This window comes from Leptodactylus fuscus, chromosome 5 (genome assembly GCF_031893055.1).
Source record: "Leptodactylus fuscus isolate aLepFus1 chromosome 5, aLepFus1.hap2, whole genome shotgun sequence".
NCBI classification, from domain to species: domain Eukaryota; kingdom Metazoa; phylum Chordata; class Amphibia; order Anura; family Leptodactylidae; genus Leptodactylus; species Leptodactylus fuscus.
The window spans coordinates 208,205,220-208,228,675 of NC_134269.1; the positions used below are offsets into that span (position 1 = coordinate 208,205,220).

Below are 23,456 nucleotides of genomic sequence, written 5' to 3' on the forward strand. Positions count from 1 at the left end.
CTTCACAGTAAAGAATCGGAGCTGTATGTATTGCCGGACGGCGCTATACGTAGAAGCTGGGTACGTTTTTGGCGTTATTTGGGATTGTGGTGTAGTCACCCGCTCAGTGCTGCCAACATACAAACACTATGAGTACTGCCTTGCTAACCGAGAGTAGGCCTGAGGCCTCATTTTCCAGAACTGTCTCTGTTGCCCTTCGCAACCAATCAGAGCTCAGCTTTCATTTTACCACAGCAGTGTCAGAAGTGTAAGCTGAGCTCTGATTGGTTGCTCATTCTTGTCTCATGTCAGGTTCTCTCTGGTGTTCATTGCTTTTGAACTGAAAGCCCCATATGGAGCTGGTGAAGGTTTGCGCCGAGGATGCGCCCCCCACTGGTGCACCTGCGTAAAATACCAGTCCCGGTGACTCCCCGAACCCCCTCCCCATCCATTATATTGGCCTATACTTCTTTTTTCATCATTTTCCTGTCATCTCTGACTGCGTCCTCTTCCCGTGACCTGTAAAACCACATAATTGACTTTTTGATCCCATGGTGGCCATGTTGTGACTTGTCACCCAGAACAATGGGCCGTTTCATGTCATTTTTAAGCTGGCTTTAAGGTGTCGCGGTGGCGGGGGCTGGGGGGGGATTATTATATGGAATACGCACACTACAGATAAATGACAGCCGTGTATATTTTCGCAGCCTCGTCTTTTCGGCAGACAACCTCGCTCCGAGGTCGTCTTGTGTTGATTTTTCGATCTCGCCTTGTTTTTCTAAAAACATCTCCTTTTATTAAATAGTCAGCAGCCTCATAGACTTGTGCTCAGCGCTTCCTGGTCTCGGCCGTAAGGGACAAAGGTCCCTATTGTGGGGACATATTTATAGCTGGCTCTACCTGGAATCTGAGTATAATATATAGCGAGGGCGTTGGCGTGAAGGACGCTGACCTCTCCGTGTCCGACATTAGATTGCAAGCTCCGCAGTCAGAAGATTATATGACGTAAAATTCCTTTAATCTAGAATCGGTGGGATGTATACACTATACATATATATTATTAGTGTGTATGTGTGTGTGCGTATGTATGTATGTATGTATGTATCTGTTCTCCTAATTACATCCTGGACAATAATTTGCATATTTTTTTTACTGTGTGTGTGTGCGTATGTGTGTGTGCGTGCGCTTTTGTGTGTGTGTGCGCGCTTTTGTGTGTGTGTGTGCGCGCTTTTGTGTGTGTGTGCGCGCTTTTGTGTGTGTGTGTGCGCGCTTTTGTGTGTGTGCGCGCTTTTGTGTGTGTGCGCGCTTTTGTGTGTGTGCGCGCTTTTGTGTGTGTGCGCGCTTTTGTGTGTGTGCGCGCTTTTGTGTGTGTGCGCGCTTTTGTGTGTGTGCGCGCTTTTGTGTGTGTGCGCGCTTTTGTGTGTGTGCGCGCTTTTGTGTGTGTGCGCGCTTTTGTGTGTGTGCGCGCGCTTTTGTGTGTGTGCGCGCGCTTTTGTGTGTGTGCGCGCGCTTTTGTGTGTGTGCGCGCGCTTTTGTGTGTGTGCGCGCGCTTTTGTGTGTGTGCGCGCGCTTTTGTGTGTGTGCGCGCGCTTTTGTGTGTGTGCGCGCGCTTTTGTGTGTGTGCGCGCGCTTTTGTGTGTGTGCGCGCGCTTTTGTGTGTGCGCGCGCGCTTTTGTGTGTGCGCGCGCGTGCTTGTGTGTGCGCGCGCGTGTATGTGCGTGCGCTTGTATGTATGTATGTGTGTGCGTGCTTGTATGTATGTATGTGTGTGCGTGCTTGTATGTATGTGTGCGCGTGTGTATGATATTATATAAATGTATAAATAATACTATATATAATAAATATATATTTATATAAAAATATATATTATTTATATTTATATATTTTTTTTGTATGTAATATTATTTTAATCTAGCACTCCGTCTTCCAGGGCCGTCACGCCATGAATATTCTGCGGTTCTCCCCGGTGTGAATGAGAGCGTTGCGTTGCTGCGTTGTAGATTTGACGTGTCCCTATACCTGTGTAGGGGCGGGCGCTGCTGCTGCCTCTGCTGCAATATGTAAACATGTCACAGCGCTGGCAGCAGCCAGGAGGAGGAGGAGGGGGAGGAGGGGGCTGGGTGCGGAATTCCTGCTGCAGTATGCAGGAATGACCTTACCCTGAGCTGCAAGGATTTCGGCTGCACACAGGAAATGATGAAACGGGCACACTGAGGATTGTGCCCATGGAAAAGGTCACCGCAGCGGTGCAGGAGTAATGCAGGTGCCCGCAGGCTGAACGCCAAGGATGCAGCGACAGCACCGCGCCACCAGCACCCGCCTGTAAGTACCCGGAGCCTGAATGTCACACACTGCTGCCTCCCCCCAACAACAGCGCTGCCATCTGCCACCCTACAGGTCAGGTGCAGCCTTTTCTTCTCTCCCCTCTAATCTGTCAGTAATTCTCTCCCGGCACCGGCTTATTCCCCCTCCTCATATCCAGATGCTGGAGAAGTGGCCTTTATTACCCGGAGTGTGGGGAGCCGTGTAGCAGAGCTCATAGTGTACTCCGCGGGGCGAGCGTATGTGTGTGCGGATTGTCTTATGGGGTATGTCATCGGAACAAATTGGGCTCTGCTGCGTGGGTGTCTGGTGTATGTAATGTACATGGAAAATCTGTATATACTGTGTGTACAATTCAGATATATACTGTGTATGTTTAATATATCCTTGTATACATTACTAAACTGAATTGTACACAGATGGTACATGTGTATATATAACGGTATGTATACACTATATATCTGTGTACATTACTAGACTGGATAGTAGACGTGTATATACAAGTCAGTCTAGTGATGTAAGCACAAATATAGATATACTGTGCTTGTATATGTCAGTTTAGTACTTATACATTATATACTGTGTGTATATACAGTCAATACATGTTCAGTTTAGTAATGTCCATGTATTACTATAATACTATAGGTATATAGTTCAGTAATATATACTACTACTGTGTGCAACTATAGTAGCTACATGTGTACATACAAATATATATAGTAGTGACCATACATAATAAATATATATATATATATATATATATATATATATATATATATATACACACAGATACACACACACGCACACACGCACTATAGTCAATTCAGATCAGCACATTATGGACTTTCCGTATACTTTGGCTGTTCCTATAAGTAAAGTAAACTTATTGCATTAACCCTTTCCCTCCGTACCATATATACATATTATATAATGTGTTATACCGCAGTCAGCAGCGAGGTAAGTCAGATTAGCGGCCGTATTGTAGGGTCATCTCGATCCCGCCATATCTGATATCTGTTGCTCCGGAGTCATAGCTGTAACCTGCCATAAATCTATAGGTAGTTGTGGGGCTGATAATTTTATTACAGAGATATTGGAGGGGCAGGGATGGCGGGTTTTTTTTTCCGCCCCCACGCTTCACCCCTTGGTTGTATCTCCCATCTGCTGTATGTAGGTAGTGTTACTGAATACATTATGTGGCGGTAAACACATGGGAGGAATATTCTGCGGGGACCAGTCTGCAGCTGCCCTTTATATCGTATAGGAGTGAGGGGTTTTGCTATTTGGCTCCCCAGCTATGTGTGACTGCGCTCCTATACACATAAGTACGCCCGCCATTGACTCCTTAAGCAGGTATATGTGAATTTGGCAGAAATGTCTCCGGCCCAGTTCACATCTGCGTTCGGGGAGTTCTCTGAATGGAAACCTATACGCATAAAAAAGCGGTTACCTAAGGAAACCCCTGGACACCGTAGACTATAATGGGGTCCGTGTGGTTTGCGCACGAAGTCCCGCAAGCAGAAATTTCCCCCTTTAAGGAGGTTACACCTGAGCGATAAGCTATCCCCTTTAAGGGGGTGGACTTTGGTGCTATCTAAACCCTTTAAGGCATCCTCTCCATAGTCAATAGTGTGACACGTCTGCTCCGATCTTCCGCCTGACTTGTTCAGTGTCTGGATCTGGTCGTCTGGCCGCGGCGAATTCCTGGGCAACGTCTGGAGCAGACAAATAACATTATTATAGGAAGAGCTTATCGTAATAAAATGGGATTTCTACAAATCTTCTGTAATTCGGGTTTATTGCTCCCGATTTCCTTCACGAGAAGTCACTGTAGTCACGCGGCTCTTAGTCTGAGAATCTCGCGGATACGACGGCGATAATTAAATGTTACGTGGTGAAAATGGCAGATTTTGATGTTGGGGATTCTGTTGCACGGATAATCCGAAACTGGAAGTCCTGCATAAAAACAAAACCTTTAGTATGACCTGATCTAGCGCTTCTTCCCTGCCAGGTACCCCTCTGCCCACCCCCCACCTCCCCCACCCCCTGTCTCTAGACCACCTATGGGACCAGTCCGTTCGTGCATGACCACCCGTCCATTCATTGTCCGTCTGGATATGGAGGCTACGTTTAGGAACCGCCACTGGCAGGTACTTATGGATATGCCATAGAAGTCCAATTGGGATGATCCCTTTAAAGGGGTGTCTTGACTATGGCCCCTGTCCTATTACGGACTACGCACATCATAGAGGCCCTTACATTTCGCTGCCTTGGCTTCTGGCCGTCCTTGTATACACAGATAGATAGCTATTCATCTGAATGGTCGCCATGTAATACTATGCAATAGCTGCAGTATCGCCCAATTAAAGGGCTCTTTGCTGACTGTCCGGGGAGAAGGACTTGGGGCAGTCACTTGATCGCACCGTCAGTGCCTGCGGGGTATCCTAGTCCTGTGCTCTGTGTGCTGTCCTGCACATCCTATTCTATATGTTTGTTTCAGTATTTAAATGGTTGACAGCGATGGAAAATCTTCCATGAAATCCATAATTGGTTTGTATAGACATTTCCTCCTAAACTGAGCACTGACAGTGCGGTTATTGTTCACTGGCTCTGCGGTGTAGAAGCCTGGATGTGGCGGCTGCATTGTAAATTCATAGCTGTCATTGACAGTCTGTAGTAGCCGATTCATTCATGCGGATTAACCAGTTCCAGACTGCCCACTGACTGACTCTAGATGGTTTTCATCCTCCTTCGAATGTTCTACTCCAGAGCTGCGCTCACTATTCTGCTGGTACAGTCACTGTGTACATACATTACATTACTTATCCTGTATTCTACTCCAGAGCTGTGCTCACTATTCTGCTGGTGCAGTCACTGTGTACATACATTACATTACTTATCCTGTATTCTACTCCAGAGCTGCGCTCACTATTCTGCTGGTGCAGTCACTGTGTACATACATTACATTACTTATCCTGTATTATACTCCAGAGCTGCACTCACTATTCTGCTGGTACAGTCACTATGTACATACATTACATTACTTATCCCGTATTATACTCCAGAGCTGCGCTCACTATTCTGCTGGTACAGTCACTGTGTACATACATTACATTACTTATCCTGTATTCTACTCCAGAGCTGCGCTCACTATTCTGCTGGTGCAGTCACTGTGTACATACATTACATTACTTATCCTGTATTATACTCCAGAGCTGCACTCACTATTCTGCTGGTACAGTCACTGTGTACATACATTACATTACTTATCCTGTATTATACTCCAGAGCTGCGCTCACTATTCTGCTGGTGCAGTCACTGTGTACATACATTATATTACTTATCCTGTATTATACTCCAGAGCTGCGCTCACTATTCTGCTGGTGCAGTCACTGTGTACATACATTACATTACTTATCCTGTATTATACTCCAGAGCTGCGCTCACTGTTCTGCTGGTGCAGTCACTGTGTACATACATTACATTACTTATCCTGTATTATACCCCAGAGCTGCGCTCACTATTCTGCTGGTACAGTCACTGTGTACATACATACATTACTTATCCTGTATTATACTCCAGAGCTGCGCTCACTATTCTGCTGGTGCAGTCACTGTGTACATACATTACTTATCCTGTATTATACTCCAGAGCTGCGCTCACTATTCTGCTGGTGCAGTCACTGTGTACATACATTACATTACTTATCCTGTATTATACTCCAGAGCTGCGCTCACTATTCTGCTGGTACAGTCACTGTGTACATACATTACATTACTTATCCTGTATTATACTCCAGAGCTGCGCTCACTATTCTGCTGGTGCAGTCACTGTGTACATACATTACTTATCCTGTATTATACTCCAGAGCTGCACTCACTATTCTGCTGGTGCAGTCAATGTGTACATACATTACATTACTTATCCTGTATTATACTCCAGAGCTGCACTCACTATTCTGCTGGTGCAGTCAATGTGCACATACATTACATTACTTCTCCTGTATTATACTCCAGAGCTGCACTCACTATTCTGCTGGTACAGTCACTGTGTACATACATTACATCACTTATCCTGTATTATACTCCAGAGCTGCGCTCACTATTCTGCTGGTGCAGTCAATGTGTACATACATTACATTACTTATCCTGTATTATACTCCAGAGCTGCGCTCACTATTCTGCTGGTACAGTCACTGTGTACATACATTACATCACTTATCCTGTATTATACTCCAGAGCTGCGCTCACCATTCTCGAGCTACAGCATGCCTATGTGACTACTTCTTCTTCTGCTCCGCTGATATAAGTCTCTGCCAAGTCCTTCTTATGATATTTTTAGGGATTTCTCTGAGAATTTCCCGGTTCTCATGTTCTCTCCTTGGTACACGGTTCTGTCCTTTATATACATCTTAATAACTTCTGACATCTTGTATTTCTCTTGAAGACTCTCTGCAGATCTTTGTCCCTATCTTTAGTCTTTCTACCTCCCTCATCTCCTTCCACTTTTGTCCCTTTTACCTTTCACATTTTATCCTGAAATGACACGGTTTTTGGAGCAGCGCTACCTCGGTGCAGCGGCGAATGTCCCTGATGGTCTGCGTGCTTGTCTGATGTTCTAGGCTACCTGAGGGGTGACGACCTAATGCCCTGGTGTCCTGAGGGCCTATTGTTTGCATCCTCCCTGGTTAACGCCTTCTATCCCACAGTACTGGAGGAGTTTATACCTACTTTCCTGGTAACATAGGGTACTGGAGGGGTCAGTGTCTGCTTCTCTGGTGGCCCAGGGTCATGGAACCGTTCATACCAGCTGTCCTGGTGGGTAGTGTAGGCTATTCAATGGCCAAAGTAGTCCGGAGTAGTGGAGAGCTCTGCACCCGTTTCACTGGTGGCCTTGGGTATTGGAGGAGTTTAATGGCTGCTTCCCTGGGAGCCAAGGGTGCTGGACGGACTAATGCCGGCCTTTCTGATCACCTGAGGGTTAAGATTGGTTGTCCTGATGGCCTAGGGTTAGTGTGCCTAGTGACTTATGTTTCTAGAAAACTTAGTGCCTGTTTCTGTGGTGGTCTAAAGCCCTGGAAAGGTTAATTCTGGGGGCCTAGTGTACTGGAGGGGGTGCCCAATGCCTGCGGTCCTGGTGGCCTAGTGGATACTACAGGGATTAATCCCCCCTTCACTATTATAGTAGGGTATCACTGGGTTTATTGCCTGGTGGCTTAGGGCACTGGAGGGGTTTATGGCATCTATTGTGTTAGTGCTTGCACCCCTGGTGGTCTAGAGTGCTGTATAGGTCAGTGCCTGTTCCTTTGGTGATTTGGAGGTACCTATGTCTTTGTACCTATGTCTTAGGGCACTGAGTAGTTAATGTCTTGATGGGGTCGGGGGGTTTTCTTGGTTGATGCTTGTGTCCCTGGTAGTCTGGTGTAGTGCAGTGCCCACTCCCCTTGTTGCGATGATACTTTCCTGATCAGTATGTTCTCGTGCCATGTGGACAGATAGCCGGCCCTCGTGCCGTGTGTATGGACAGCCTGCTCTCGCCGTACACAGCGCGTTCCTGTGATTTCCCATCAGGCTGCTGTGGTTGTTCCATATCAGTGGTTTCGGCGCTCTCGCTCTGTGTGCCCATTATAATTACATGATCGGGATGTTCTTGGCAGACCTCTCCTGACTTGCGTTCTTTCCATAAAAGGAAGATCTGCAGGTTTTTCTTTCTCGTTGCTCTTTATACGGGGATTACATTCTTGCTCTTCTCGTGCACTCAGAGCTGCAATCGTAAAGCTGCAGTAGTTCAGCTCGGCTCTCTTCACGCTGATATCCATCACACAACCGTCACCCAAATGCCCAACTCCCCTGCAGGATCTATAATGGGGTGCATCCACCTTACAGTAATAGGCTTTAGTAATTCCCAAAATGTGCCAGTCCACGTGTGTCCACTGGGAAGGAGGCACGTGACCACTTGACGTCAGTGATGGTCCAGTCTACTGGTCCCACCTATGGCTTTGACAATGATGACTACCCACTCAATGACCAGGCCACCAAAAGTGTCACAAAGTCACTTAGCCCCCTAGAGATCAGCTGTAGGAAACCTGATTGTAACTGCTGAGTTTCCCTGCAGTGCCCCCACAGGGGATGTAAAGCATTACACAATGCCAGTTCCAATCCTTAGGTTGTCTATATAACACAGGACAGGAGAGAATCCATTCACCACCGGCCGAGGGTTGAGGATCCTGAACAGAGGTCCCGACCGTCCCCTCTATGAACAAGGAATTTCACAATGGGGTGTATAAAATAGGTTTTTGCAATGTGGACCGTCCCTTTAACTTCAACTTCAGGAGGACACGGCCAACTATATCATGTCTATGGGAGCTGCATGTCGTTATAGCTTAAAGGGATCCTATCATTAAAATAACATTTTTTTCTCGCTAACACGTAGGAATAGCCTTAAGAAAGGCTACTCTGTACCTACCATTAGATTTCTTTTCCACGCCGCCGTTCAGTAGAAAACCCGATTTTCGTCTGTATGCAAATGAGTTCTCTTGCAGCACTGGGGGCATCCCCCGTGGCCTACACATTTGAACCCAGCTCCGGAAGAAGACGTGCAGAGACGCCGTTCCTGAAGATGATGGAGATTTCTCTCGAAGCATTGGGCACGCCCCCAGTGCTGTTTGAGCGCTGGGGACCGCCCCCAGTGCTGCCAGAGAACTCATTTGCATACAGACAAAAACCGGGATTACTATGGAACAGCGGCGTGGAGAAGACATCTAAAGGTAGGAGAAGAATAGCCTTTCTTAAGGCTATTTCTACGTGTGATCGAGAAAAAATGTAGAATCCCTTTAAGGCCCGATCCTTTCCTTTGCAGTTGACATAAGTTTCTACCAGCGGTGTCCGGCAGTGACTTACTCCATACACATGCATGCTCGGCCGAACCAAGATTGCATGTGCATGGCCAAGTCTAGAGGAATAGCCGACGAAGATGTATGATCACGAAAATTCTGAATTTCTCCTTTGCTACGAATCCGTCTGTACAGCGGCCTTCGCACCTGCTTACGGTCCTGCGTCGTCCCATTAACCTTGCCATTCGGTACGCTCGTCATGGCGCCTCTTCCCCGGTTGGATTTATTGGGATTGTTAATTGCATTCCAGCACGCTGGGTGAGTCAGTGCTGCCCGGCGCGGATGGCATTTCATACTCTGGGCTATTTATAACCCTCTCTGTACAACAAGACCCCATCTATTCCCTCCTCTGTTGCTATGGCTGCTCGCCGGCGGCCTGGGGCGTTCTGCACATGTGTTTAGTAAAAAGTAAGAAAAACCACCGAGGCGGCTGCGGCGTTACCTGACGGAGGGGAGGGCGACCTTGATCCAAGCGCCGCTTCCTTTTCTATTGTGCCGCCGCAGACGCTTCTTTCTTCGATGGGTTGCGTGTTCCACGGCGTCTTTCTAGGCAGCTCATTCATCTCCCTGTTATTTCCAGCGCGCGTTCGTTTACTACGCGGTACATCATGGCTTTTGTTTTACTTGTTTCAGTCTCATTGCTCGCACCGCCTGCGAGAAGCGCAAGCTATAACATGGGTCTGCGACTGCTGGGATTTGTAGTGTTAATAGCTACGAGTCCAACGACATCGCTTACAGTTTTTTAGCTATGGGGTAAACTTTTTGCTTGCCCATCTCACCCGATGTAGGATGATGTTACTGTAGGTACAGGCCTACGTGACTGCAGACCACCCTCTCAATGGGCACTTAAAGGGAGTCTATTACCAGACCCCAACATATCAACCCAGGATAGGTTAGGGTCACCTGAATCAAACGGCGTTTTCCCCACGTGAATCGCTCCCTCCGTTGCCGAGATATTGCCGTTTGTGTCAGTCATGTGGGCGCCGCCATTGCCCACAGCTCATTTGCATATTCTTAAAACAACGATAACTCTACGACAGAGCGTCCGATTCACAAGGGGAAAACTCCATTCAGTTCCGGTGACCCTAACCTATCCATCTATGATAAGTTGGGATCTGGTGAGAGACTCCCTTTAAAGCGTTATTCCTCTATCAAACCCATTTCCCTAACCTCTTGGCTAATTAAAGGGGTCCCTGTTCAGACAGGGGTGGAAAATGGTAACAAGGAGCGTTTGGTTCATTTATTACACGGACAACCCGTTCTTATGAGTGGACATGTTGTAATACTACTTTTCACCTGTAGGAGCAGTACGTGGAAATTGAGCATTTGTTGCCAGGTTTCCCCACAGATTATATCTGGTCATCGGGGTGATGCTTTATGGTCGACTTAAAGTGCGAACAACCCTTCTGCGTAACTCTGACTCGAGTGTGTGCAAATATAACCTGCTTAACTATATTTAAGTGTCAAATAGGGGGTCAGTTTATGTCCATTTTGATGCAATTTGGCCTAAACCATGCCCATGTTTGTTTTCAGGTCACTGAGTATAAAAACTGTTAGCAAGTATGATCCAGAGTAGTCACCTGCTGGGTCTGAATCACAGATAGGATATGAAAGACGGAGTCCCCCTTTAAGCGTCATCTATGTTGAGAATCTGCGCTTAAATCCTCCCTCTCCCGGTTCCTTCGTCCTCCACCTTGTCTTGCCCTAATATCCTATAATTTACATGGCTCTATTAAGACCTTGACAGTGCTCTCTGCTCGGAGCATCTGTAGTGCTGAAAGGCTTAAATGTGTTAAAACCCAGATCAGGTGACTTAAGCCCTCTCAGCGCTTTTCTGAGTCAATAGGATTTAATTGGAGGGGAGGCTACATGAATGGAGGAGGGTTATCGAGTCATTCCGCTATAACGTGAGCTTGCAGATGTGCCGGCTTCACACTTTCTCCTCATTATTGTTATTTTAGTAAATTGCAGTAATTGGTAGTCACAAGACCTGTCAGGATGTAGATCCTTAGCCTTGTTCACATTACATCTGAAGGACTTCCTGACATGTACTGTATAGGCATACAGTGGTACAGCCAAAAAGAAAGGGATTCTGACCTACGAAATTGAAGAGGACTCCAATTTGTCCTCCACCTGATATTATGTCAATTAGTTTTGAATTTATTTTCTCTTTAAAGGGGAGGTTTTACCATCTCCACCCACTCCCACTCTTTGCATCCTTTAATAGGTGCCGCTCCACCGATTCCGACGCACTTGGAATTTTTTCTCTAGCCCCTTCCAATCCCGAGCAATCCTATTTACCACACAGTCATGCTCTCTGTTGTTGGGTGGGCCGTCCCTGACTACCTGCTGCAGCTCAGGACCGCCCACTCGAAGGCAGCCTATCAGGTGCTGAAACTAACAGAACCAATTGCTCGGGATAGGTGTGGGCTAGAGAAAAAATTCCAACTGTTCTGTAATCGGGGAAGCGGCAGCTTTTGTGGGATGTAAAGAATTGGAGTTAGTGGAGGCGATGAAAGGTCCCCTTTAAAGACGTAGTAACCCCATTTCTTTTAATCCGTTGTTGTATTTTGATGCGCCATTGTTCTCGTGCAGCCATGATCATGGAGAGGATTTTCTTCTGACCCTAGATGGGCATTAATATAAAGCCTTAGGATTATAAAAAAAAATCTCGAGCCGTTCTCGTATTAAAAGGCCATTAACCAACAGCAAGAAAAAGCTTTGCATAAAGAAGCCATTAATTTGCAGCTAAGCTGAGTACATGATACGTGTCCAGTCAGAGCAGACAGAGATTGACTCCTATTAGTAATGTCGGCGATTCCTCTAAAGATGAGTGAGTGTCTCAGGTAGCCAGTCATTACCGGCGTTGACTTTAGTCGCCCTTTAATTCTGCCGACCAAATGAGCCGCAGCGAGTGCGCTGATGTCAGGCAGCTGTCTAGACAGCCACAGCTTTTTCGCTCCAAAGTGATCTCAATGTCAATGACCCTCTCGAGATACAACTGACACCTTGGTAGAGGCTATTAAAATTTGACATCTCCAAGTCGTTGCTGACTAGACTTGGACATGTTGAGCCGAGGGAGGGGGTAACCTTTAGTTTTCGTTTGTTCGATGGGTTGTTAGTCTGTACGTCCCTGGTCAGACTTGGTCATACAGCAGGGGTCACGTGTCGGACAGACCGTCCATATCAGCTTGTAGAAATGTTCACTACAAAGTAGCTCTTATGAAGTCTGACAACGTGATGAAGTGACCTGTGACAACCTGGTGTCGTGACCTCTGATGGTGCTCGGATTTAAGGGGACAGTAAAATCCAGTACTGACTGCTTAGAAGACTCTCTGGCTCTAAAAGGTTAGAAAAATCTGTCCTCCATCTTTACCTGGGGACTGTGTGATTGGAATGGACCTTGGCCAAGTAGGTGGGGCTTAACGTGAACTGTCAACGCTGTAAACAAGCAGTGGGGGGGAAGGTCCCTAAGGCTGCAGCAGCTGACTAATGCAGCAGCCTCCTCTTTGGTAGTGCCACTGCCACAGACTCGTCGTTGGCGGTGCCGCAGCAGCCCTCATCGTCATTGATGGTGCCGCAGCAGCCCTCATCGTCATTGACGGTGCCGCAGCAGCCCTCGTCGTTGTTGGCGCTGCCACAGCAGCCCTCGTCGTCGGTGCCGCAGCAGCCCTAGTCTTTGAGGGTGCCACCAGGACTATATGGGTTCTGTGCATGCAACTTTGTCCCATGCATGAACCTTGCATCGTGCACGTTGCAATCTGGAGCAGAACAGGCTCCAGTAACATGAGGCAAGATTTCAATCGTTTTTGGTGGCGCCTCAGCACCCTCGTCGTCATTGGTGGTGCCTCAGCACCCTCGTCGTAGTTGGTGGTGCCGCAGCAGCCCCCATCGTCGTGGTTGGCGGTGCCTCAGAAGCTCTAGTCTTTGAGGGTGCCACCAGGACTATATAGGTTCTGTGCATGCAACTTTGTTCCCTGCATGAACCTTGCATCGTGCACGTTGTCACTGGAGCCTGTTCTGCTCCAGATTGCATGAGGCAAGATTTCAGAGGGATTTAACCCTTAATATTCTGTACAGTGAACCTTACACAGCTGCAGCATCCCCTTTAAAGTAACGCTCTGGAAGTGGTTTGTGGTCGGCCTCTCGGCTCTTCAGTGCGGCCGGTTCTCTTGTAGAAGGTTGTGTTCGTCTTTCTTTGCTTTCCCAGTGCAAACAGTCATTATAAGGTTGGCTGCCATTCTGCCGCTCGGTCTTCCTTTACCCGGGGAAACAATTGTTCCGTGCAGTTAAGTCGCAGCGTCCTGTGCTGTCACTTTCACTCATTGTCTGCGCAGGTTGCAGGTGAGCGGGGTGACCTGGATTCTGTGTCCTCGGCACAATGCAAAGGAGTTTAGGCGAATATCCGTAATAGGGCAGAGTATACATACTCATGTACATGGGTTGTTCATGGGTGACGTTCTACCCCGGTCCATCTGCCCTATTAGGGGGACAGTATATGTGGAAACCTGCTACATTCAAGCCCTTGCGTTCTAGATAGGATCTAGTATGGCCGCCTTAAAGGGATTTTCTGGGGCTTACATATGCATGACCTGCCCTGCACTGTAAAAATTACCCTAAATGTTTCGACTTCAGATATTTTGGTGTAAATAATAGAAAAGTAAGAACGTTCCATCTGCGGGTATTTGTATAGTAATCCCCTATTGTCTCCCCGCAGGTACTGACTGTCTATAGGAGAGAACACGAGCCCTTCGCCAGTCTACTTCATTCTGCTTTCCGTCTTCAGAAATCATGTCTGGAAACTACGACGACGCCGTCGGGGTTGAAGTGTCCAGCGACAGTTTCTGGGAGGTAAAAACGTTGCAAGGTTTATTTTATTAACGGAAATTTTGATTCACCAGTCTTTAAAGGGGTTTGCCAGGACTTATATATTGAGTAGTGGGGTCTGACTCCCGGGACCCCTGGATGAAGTTAAGTACCGATCTCTTCCCTGTGCTGGTGATTTCATGTTCATCAGTCACAGCAGCAATTGAATGGGGCTGAGCTGCAATACCAAGCACAACCACTACTATATATTCGGCGCTGTGCTCGCATGAACGCCGTGGCCTCTTCAGCCAGGTGTCCGATCCCTTACAATCCCAAGGATGATAGATCATCCAATATATAAGGCCTTGACAACCCCTTTAAGGGTGTGTTCCCAGGATTGATACTTATTTCCCCATCCACAGGATATTCTAACGGACCAGACCTCCGCAGGTTAAAAGAATGCAGGTCCCTGTGCACCTCATGGAGCACATGCCTGACCCCTCCATTCACTTCTGCGGGACTGATCGCTGTTCCAGAAATCCCATAGATGTGAACGGAGCAGCGGTCACGCAAGCGCAACACTATCCCACTCTCGGGGTCTCCGCAGTTGGACCTTCAGCGATCATCCTGTAAATGGGGGATAAGTGGGAAGAACCCATTTAAAGGGTTATTCCAGCACAGTGGGGCTCCTTGGGCCTCCAGAGGTCTAGAAAGCTCTCCCTGTACACTCGGGATGTATGATCGATCAGATCTAATGGGTTATTTGTAGTCATCTCATAAGAAATAGACCCTAGTGGCTCCAAGCGGGGTCGTTTTTGGACCCATTGTAGCCGAGCCTTGGCTCTTGGTGTGTATTCCTTTAAAAAAAAAAAGTGCAGAACAAACAAAACCCAGACCCCTGTCTTAAAGGCGGCCTACCAGCAGATTTTGGAAGTTTATATGGCAGAGACCTTTTTTCAGTATTTCAGGGTTGCGTGACTTCACGTAGTGCACCTTTACCATTCATTCCTGGTATGAGAGTACATCTACTAGGAAGTCCTCCGCCACCACAGGCTTTATGTAATATCACGCATCCTCCCTGCCTGAGGGCTTCCTTAAAGATTTATATAGACTTTTATGAATGACTTTCATGTGGTATCACCAGAGGAAGCCACAGAGCGACCACATTGTGACTGTTACTGTACTGGGGTGGGGTGGGATGGCGTATTATATGGCACTGTGCTCGAGACCCACGCTGGTGGTGGCTTTGCTCTAACTAACAGAATGGAGAACCTGCTGCATCCTGTCTGTGAACCCTAATGGGGGTGTATGGTCAAGGGTTGTACTACTGGACACTTCTATATGTGACTATTTTACACAGAAAGGTGCCCGGTTCCGATTTGGTTGCCTATAACATTGCCTACTTCTATTAGGAAGAAGGTTAAAGTTGTATGAGGGTGGAATGTTATTTATAAATAAAGTTTGAGAAAAGGATATTCTTATATTGGCCACGGTGGTCTTTTTGAAACAAGCAATGAGCCGTGATACTATGAACATGTACAATGATCAGGGCGATAAAGTTTATAGAAACTTGGCACCCTCAGACGTCTTTGACGCAAGACTCTTACTCATTATGAAATTTGGAACTTGTCTATACAGAGGTTAAAGGGGGTGTCCTGAGATTAAAAGGTCTTGCCTATGCAGAGGATAGGTGATAACTGGTCATGTGGTGTACGTGGCTCTTGTGTCCCACATGCGATTGGAGCGTTGACTGAGCTCAGGCAAGATGGCCGCCCCCCCCCCATTCCCCTACATGTACAAAAAGTGATAGATTTCTCAATCTGGTTTTAATTGGCGGTTGTATTCCTTATAAGCAGGCCCGTGCTGTCTTCAGAGCCTTGGCCGTAGCCCCTTTAAGTCCTCCATCCCTCGCAGTATCGGCTTCCTCGCATCTAATCGCCTTCGCGATGCATCTGCTTTGCGTTAGCTGAAATTTGCTGAGCTGTGTTCCCTTGTCTCTTTGCATTGTTCTCGCAGGAAAACCATGACGTGAAGTCATCTGGAAGTTTTGTAGGAAACTTGTAACAATTACCGTGAGTCATAGACGGCCAGGATCCCGCTCCGAGAGGAACTTATTAGCAAGAGAAAGGAAGCTTTCCCATGTTCTGGAATGTAGCTGTATGACTACGGTGCGAGGCCGGGGTCTGCAACCTGTTAGACTCCAGCTGGCGCAGAATTACAACTCCTAGCATGCTAAGGAATCTTTGTTTGGCCACATAGGAGACCCGCCTGGTGGCGTGGGTCTTGGTTATCGCATTGGTTGCCATTGCAGTGCTAAACTAATGGGTGACAGAAGGTGGTGGGCACATCGTGTCATTAACCGCTTTGGCTTTGGGGTGTTGTCTATGCAGCCTACTCTTTTATACCCCGTACGGGGATCTGGACTTCATTGCATGGAGAATATTGGGTGGTCATGGTGGTAGCTGACCAAGTTGATGCCAATGCAAAGCGCCAAGGATCAGGCAGGGCAGTAGTCAAGTAGGGGGTCAAAGGCAGGCAGAATATATGTTTAGGGCAGGTGGTAGATGGAGATGGAGACAGAGACAAGAGGTTAAAATACAGAGAGAGAAATTGAAGCTAGGAACCTGTGTTGCTCAGGCATCACCTGGACATTGAGACTGCTTTAATTAGGTTCTAGGCGTTGAGGATTGACTGTGCAATTGTTGGAGTGAGCACTCATTGGCCCTTTAAGAATTAGTAACGAAGTTCGGGAACCCTCTGGCAGACAGAAGAAGTTGAGGGGTGAGGTGGAGACCATTGGAGAAAGGTCCAATAGTGTCCATGCTACGATGGACAAGGAGTCCTGGTTTGAGAGCTGGGACTGGGTAGATGCCACCATAGAACCCACTGTCAATGTAAGCGTGATGTGTGGGGGTCAAGGTGAGGGTCATCAATTCTGCAAAAGATGGTGGCCAAAAGCTTGGTTGGCTGATAGCTATTCTTCCCAACTTCCCCCATACTCAATATGGCCAAAAAGTTGAGAACCATGGACCTTCACTTTTACGAGAATGAAAGATGGGGCCTATTTACCAGATGGTTTATTCTTGGTGACCAAAGTCTCCAAAATGGCGGATTATGCTTCCAACTTTTTGGAAGCTCCGGAGCACAAACTGCGGTTCTAACCATTCCAGTTGACCATCCCATAAGATGATAGACCATGTGTCCTCTGCTATAGCAAATGCACGTGGAGACAACATGGCCGACCAGGAGGTGGATTTTCCATCGAGCAGTGATGGAGATAGAAGGGGAAAACTGGGTCACAATAGGACAAGTGTTTTCTCCACTTCTGTGGATGGAGAACTGGAGGTCACGCTGAATTTATTCACATCGCCGCTATCAGATTCCACCCAACAGAGGCCTGGCTGTTCTCCACCACCGCACGCTGGAGGACTATGACTTGTTCCTCTGTCAGCTCTGCATGTCAATGAGGCCTCGGGCCTGTCTGAGTGGAAGCTGTTAGGAAACATTGCAGGGTTTCGTGTATACACACATGGGGTGCCCGGGAGGACCTTCCTGTAATACTATCCGTTAAGTCTGCTTCTCATTTCACCGCTATACGCAGTCAATGGCCCTTTAACACCTCGCAGGGAACGGCATTTTAATGACTTGTTATACTAGAGCGGTGCCACGAGATAAAATACATGGGAGGGGGATCATTACACCCCCCTATAGTAATCAATAGAGTAACTTAAGTCCTAACATTTAGCCGTTAGCCTCCATCTTGAATCTGCAGTAGGTGTCTTAAAGGGCATGTCCAATCCTTGGGTCAGAAGTTATATGCAAGTCCGTATCCAAAGGAGATAACCGCCTGTTGTTTACTTTACTCAGTTCTTGCTGTTTGGTTGGTTTTTACCTCCCATAAGTTGTGATCTGTGACTAAGGAGAGTACAGGGTAGTCTGAGACACGCCCCCTGTCCTATTATTGGTTGGTTGCTGCTCTTCCTCCCCCGTAGATCTTGCTCCTTAGCTGCCTTTTAGCTCATCTTCAGTAAACCACAGCTTTAATCTGACTTACAATGCTAACTATAAAGTCTGAGGTAGTCTAAGACCCCCCCCCCCCCCCCCCCCGTCTCATCATTGGTATGGATTGCTGCTCAGCCCCATCAGATTTTGCTCCTTTAAATTTATCTCCAGGAAACTAGAGCTGTGATCTGTGACTACAGCATAGCCATTGTGCTTGCTGGGAGTATATGGTAGTCTAAGACACGCCCACCTGTCTCATCATTGGTTCAGGCTGTTAATTTTTCCCTCCACTGCATCTCTGCCTCCCCCCTATTGGTTTCCTTGTATAAACACTCAGAAGTCCATGCATGGAGGGTTGCTCCCCAATACAGCAAGGTTTATAGAGTACTGACTACTGGGCCCTTAGTTGGGGTGTTTCTGGAGAGTCCCTTTAAGCTTCTTTATATTGGGCTGGGAGGCAGCTTGCTGCATCAGAAACCTTCTCCTCCAGTATTTTGTTGCTGTGGATGCCGAGTAGATTGTAGTTATCTTATAATAAGGCCAACTTTTTGAAAAATAAGAATGAAACGGCAAGAAAAGTCTGGTAATTCCAAGCTGAAAACTGCGTCATGTGAATACCGGCTTAATGGATGAAATGTATATTAACTCACAATCTATCCCTCCCCCTTCCAGGGTTTAGGGGCCCAATTTATAGCCCGAACGCTAGGCAGATGAACAGGACTTTTGAGAATTTTTTGGCACCAGTATATAAATTCCTCTCTCTGCCTTGAAGTGAATGAAGCTTTGTATTGCTCTACTTTCTCGCTGTGTGTTGTGCTCCTCCCTCACCTTGTGGACCTTCGACTCTTAAGAGATGCCACTTTACTGATTCCTTAAAAACTTGCCATATCTTGAGATGGATTTCTTTCCGCTAATATCCTCCTTGCCCTCTTTTTTTCAGGGCTACAGCTCACCCGGATTCCTTTCTTTGATGGTTTTTGGAAGAGGGCCATTCTACCTTTCTCTACGAAGGCCGCTATAGCCTTCCCTACGAGGGCCCACTCTACCCTTCTCTATGAGAGCCCACTCTACCCTTCTCTACGAGAGCCCACTTTACCCTTCTCTATGAGAGCCCACTCTACCCTTCTCTATGAGAGCCCACTCTACCCTTCTCTACAAGAGCCCACTTTACCCTTCTCTATGAGAGCCCACTCTACCCTTCTCTATGAGAGCCCACTCTACCCTTCTCTATGAGAGCCCACTCTACCCTTCTCTATGAGAGCCCACTCTACCCTTCTCTGAGAGCCCACTTTACCCTTATCTATGAGAGCCCACTCTACCCTTCTCTATGAGAGCCCACTCTACCCTTCTCTATGAGAGCCCACTCTACCCTTCTCTATGAGAGCCCACTCTACCCTTCTCTATGAGAGCCCACTCTACCCTTCTCTACGAGAGCCCACTCTACCCTTCTCCACAAGGGCCACTCTACCCTTCTCTACGAGAGGCCACTCTACCCTTCTCCACGAGAGCCCACTCTACCCTTCTCTACGGGAGCCCACTCTACCCTTCTCCACGAGAGCCCACTCTACCCTTCTCTACAGGAGCCCACTCTACCCTTCTCCACGAGAGCCCACTCTACCCTTCTCTACAGGAGCCCACTCTACCCTTCTCTACAGGAGCCCACTCTACCCTTCTCTACGAGAGTCCACTCTACCCTTCTCTACGAGAGCCCACTCTACCCTTCTCTACGATGGCCCACTCTACCCTTCTCTACGAGGGCCACTCTACCCTTCTCTACGAGGGCCACTCTACCCTTCTCTATGAGAGTCCACTCTACCCTTCTCTACGAGAGTCCACTCTACCCTTCTCTACGAGAGCCCACTCTACCCTTCTCTACGATGGCCCACTCTACCCTTCTCTACGAGGGCCACTCTACCCTTCTCTACGAGAGCCCACTCTACCCTTCTCTACGAGAGCCCACTCTACCCTTCTCTACGAGGGCCACTCTACCCTTCTCTACGAGGGCCACTCTACCCTTCTCTACGAGGGCCACTTTACCCTTCTCTACGAAAGCCCACTCTACCCTTCTCTACGAGGGCCACTCTACCCTTCTCTACGAGAGCCCACTCTGCCCTTCTCTACGATGGCCCACTCTGCCCTTCTCTACGATGGCCCACTCTGCCCTTCTCTACGATGGCCCACTCTACCCTTCTCTACGATGGCCCACTCTACCCTTCTCTACGATGGCCCACTCTACCCTTCTCTATATGAGGGCCCCTCTACCCTTCTCTACACCCTTGACCTTTTTAGAAAAGACTTGCATAATATAAATTAGATCAGGACTCGATAAGTCTCTGGAGCCAGGTAGCCTATACACCAAGAAACCCGCTGTTGGAGCCTAACTTTTTCTTTTCATTGATTTTCTATGGACCTTCTCATTGCCTGGTCAAGAATTTGGGGGTTACACCTTGAGGTCTGAGTGGCTCTTGTGGTCACTTGTCCAGCCACGACTTGGGTCATGGTCACACCGAGATGTTTTTGCATATTTAGGTTGGATACACACCATTGCTGTTTTTGCGAATCCCGAAACATGATTGTAAAGGTCCATCCAAAAACTGATCTGTCATGTCAGTCTTATTAACCGGTTGTGACCCCTGACTGGTCACCCCTGCCCCTGCCTTTTTTTTTTCCACTCCCTCTTTGTGAGACGGGATTTCGATTACGCCCCCAAAGAACCATTGTTTTCAGGGGACAACGGGAACTCCTCAGCCATTTTCTTTTTTAAAAAATTGGTCTTTAGGGTCCCTTGCAACCAAATAAAGCTTGGCGTGTTGCGAAAAGGGAAGGAGATTGCCATAGAATACCAAAAAGACCTACCGCTGCTCTAGTGGCGTCACCATTTCCACGGCCGCAGCATGTGGGCCACTTGGCCACCATTGATGGGCCACGTGGGTTAGGGAACGTTATTGCTATAACCAAGGTGGTCTAGAATAACCACAAGGGATTTGGGAAGCAAAGTCCCCTTCGTACCCAACGGTCGTACACCTTTACGTGGTGTCTTTGCTCCCGTCTTCTTATGTAGACCTTCCTTTAAGATGTTTGTTTTTCCACCTTGCATAATTTTTGGCTTGTGGGGGAGGGGAGGGGCGAGTTTCGGCGATGATCCGATACGAGGACTCTGAAGTGTAACCCTTAGTAGACTCTACACCCGGCAGAGGATCTACTCACCGGTAACCACTTCGAGACTCATCTATGTTAAATACCAAATTTTTTTTATTTTTTTTACAAATTTTTTTTTTCGATCCCTCCCCCTCCCTCCCGGTCACGTTTTTATGTTGTCATGGTGATATTTGACAGAGAGAGATTAAAACGTGGGGAAGAAGCTTTGCATTTGCAGTTTTTTTTTTTTCCATTGCAGTACAAAGAGCGCGGGGCGGGCGGGGGGGTTCGGGCCGCTTTAAGAACATGGTGTTTACTTGTTTGTTACCCATCAGCGCTATTTTGCCGCTGTTTAAAAATATACGATCCAGATGTACCTGACACGTCTTGTGATGAGTAATTCCTCAAATCCGTAAGCCAGGCTATTTAAGGAGCGCGGCGATGAGTCTTGGGAGCTGCGGGGTTAACGCCGCCTTGTTTGGCTCCGGATTATATGGCAGGAATTTGGGTTATGTACAGTTTCTATAGGTTGATAGTCCGCAGTCCTCCTTCAGCGACACTTGTCTCTTGTGCAAGCAGGAGCCGGGATATAACAAGAGGAGCTTTCTGCCGAGCGCCAAGTGTTTGTACAGGGATGAGAGGTTACATAACCAGAGAGCGGGCGGGCGGGCGGGGGGAGACTTGTCCAACCTGATCTGTACACAGACATTTGTAGGGCTCTGGTCCCCGAGCAATGACTCCATCTATGAGGTTAGGATGGACGCTCTCCCCACTCAGCAATACTGATATGTAAAGAATGTTCCACTATGTGCTAAGGAGATGTTATCTAGGTAGGGAGCAGTCACTTAAAGGCATAGTGGCTAGAGAAGAAAGGGAACGGCGAGGGGAAAGGTGGAAGATGGAGGGAAGGAAAAGGAGAAGAGAGAAGGAAGGGAACGACGAGGGGAAAGGTGGAAGATGGAGGGAAGGAAAAGGAGAAAAGAGAAGAAAGGGAACGGCCAGGGGTAAGGTGAAAGATGGAGGGAAGGAGAAAAGAGTCGAAAGGGAACGGCGAGGGGAAAGGTGGAAGATGGAGGGAAGGAGAAGAGAGAAGAAAGGGAACGGTGAGGGGAAAGGTGGAAGATGGAGGGAAGGAGAAGAGAAGAAAGGGAACGGCGAGGGGAAAGGTGGAAGATGGAGGGAAGGAGAAGAGAGAAGAAAGGGAACAGCGAGGGGTAAGGTGGAAGATGGAGGGAAAGAGAAGAGAGAAGAAAGGGAACGACGAGGGAAAAGGTGGAAGATGGAGAGAAGGAAAAGGAGAAGAGAGAAGAAAGGGAATGGCGAGGGGAAAGGTGGAAGATGGAGGGAAGGAGAAAAGAGAAGAAGGGGAATGGCAAGGGGAAAGGTGGAAGATGGAGGGAAGGAGAAAAGAGAAGAAGGGGAATGGCAAGGGGAAAGGTGGAAGATGGAGGGAAGGAGAAAAGAGAAGAAGGGGAATGACGAGGGGAAAGGTGGAAGATGGAGGAAAGGAGAAGAAAGGGAATGACGAGGGGAAAGGTGGAAGATGGAGGAAAGGAGAAGAAAGGGAAGGACGAGGGGTACGGTAAAGCTGGAGGGAAGATGGAGGAGGTGACGGGAAAGGAGAAGGGAACGGCAAGGGGTAAGATGGAAGATGGAGGGAAGGTAAAAGATGGAGGGGTAGACTGGAAGAGGGAAGGGAAAGGGGGAAGGAGAAGAGAGGAAAAGGCGAGGATAGATTAAAGCTGGAGAGAAGGTGGAAGATGGGTCAGGTGATGGGAGGAGGAAAAGGAGAAGTCTGGAAGTGAGAGAAAAAGGAGAAGAAAAGAGGAATAATAGAAGAGTAAAGAAGCTAGGGGAGAAGAAGGGAAAGGAAAATCAAGAGAAAAGAAGGAGCTGGTGAGAAGATGGCAGAGAAGCAAGAGATGGGTCAAGGGAAGGAAATGGGGAAGAAGTAGGAAGGGAGAGGAGAAGCAAGAGATGGCAAGCAAGCGACGTGGGGAAGAAAGTGGAAAGTTAAGAGAAAGAAGAAAAGCGAGGAAATTGTGTGGAGAGGACAGGAAAAATGGGCAAAGGAGAAGAAAAGCAAGAAATGGGGAGAGAAGTAAGGAAATGGTGTGAAAGGGAAAGGAGAAGCCAAAAAGTAGATCTTATCAGTCTAAGGAGCGTTCACTTAAAGGCATTGTACAGCAAGAAAACAAAGAACGTGAATGGCAAGGGTCAGAACGACGGAAAGCTGTAATGGAGGGGGATATGGAGGCAGGTGGAGGGAAGGGAAGAGCCGAAAAGCAAGGACAATGGGGAAGGTATGGAAGGGAGA

At 47.7% G+C, this 23,456-nt stretch overlaps 1 protein-coding gene across 3 annotated transcripts in view; it reads left to right on the plus strand.

The window, feature by feature from the left end:
* Nucleotides 1-23,456, plus strand: part of PACSIN2 (protein kinase C and casein kinase substrate in neurons 2) — a 50,908-nt gene that overhangs the window by 17,296 nt on the left and 10,156 nt on the right. Inside the window, exons 1-2 of one of the 3 annotated variants that reach the window (XM_075275114.1) lie at nt 2,087-2,301; nt 13,911-14,044. In XM_075275114.1, coding sequence (XP_075131215.1) covers nt 13,985-14,044 — 60 coding nt within the window. In that variant the 5' untranslated portion in view covers nt 2,087-2,301; nt 13,911-13,984. Of the gene's footprint in view, nt 1-2,086; nt 2,302-13,910; nt 14,045-23,456 lie in introns of those variants that run through there. The other 2 variants (XM_075275116.1, XM_075275115.1) reach the window with 2 other exon arrangements.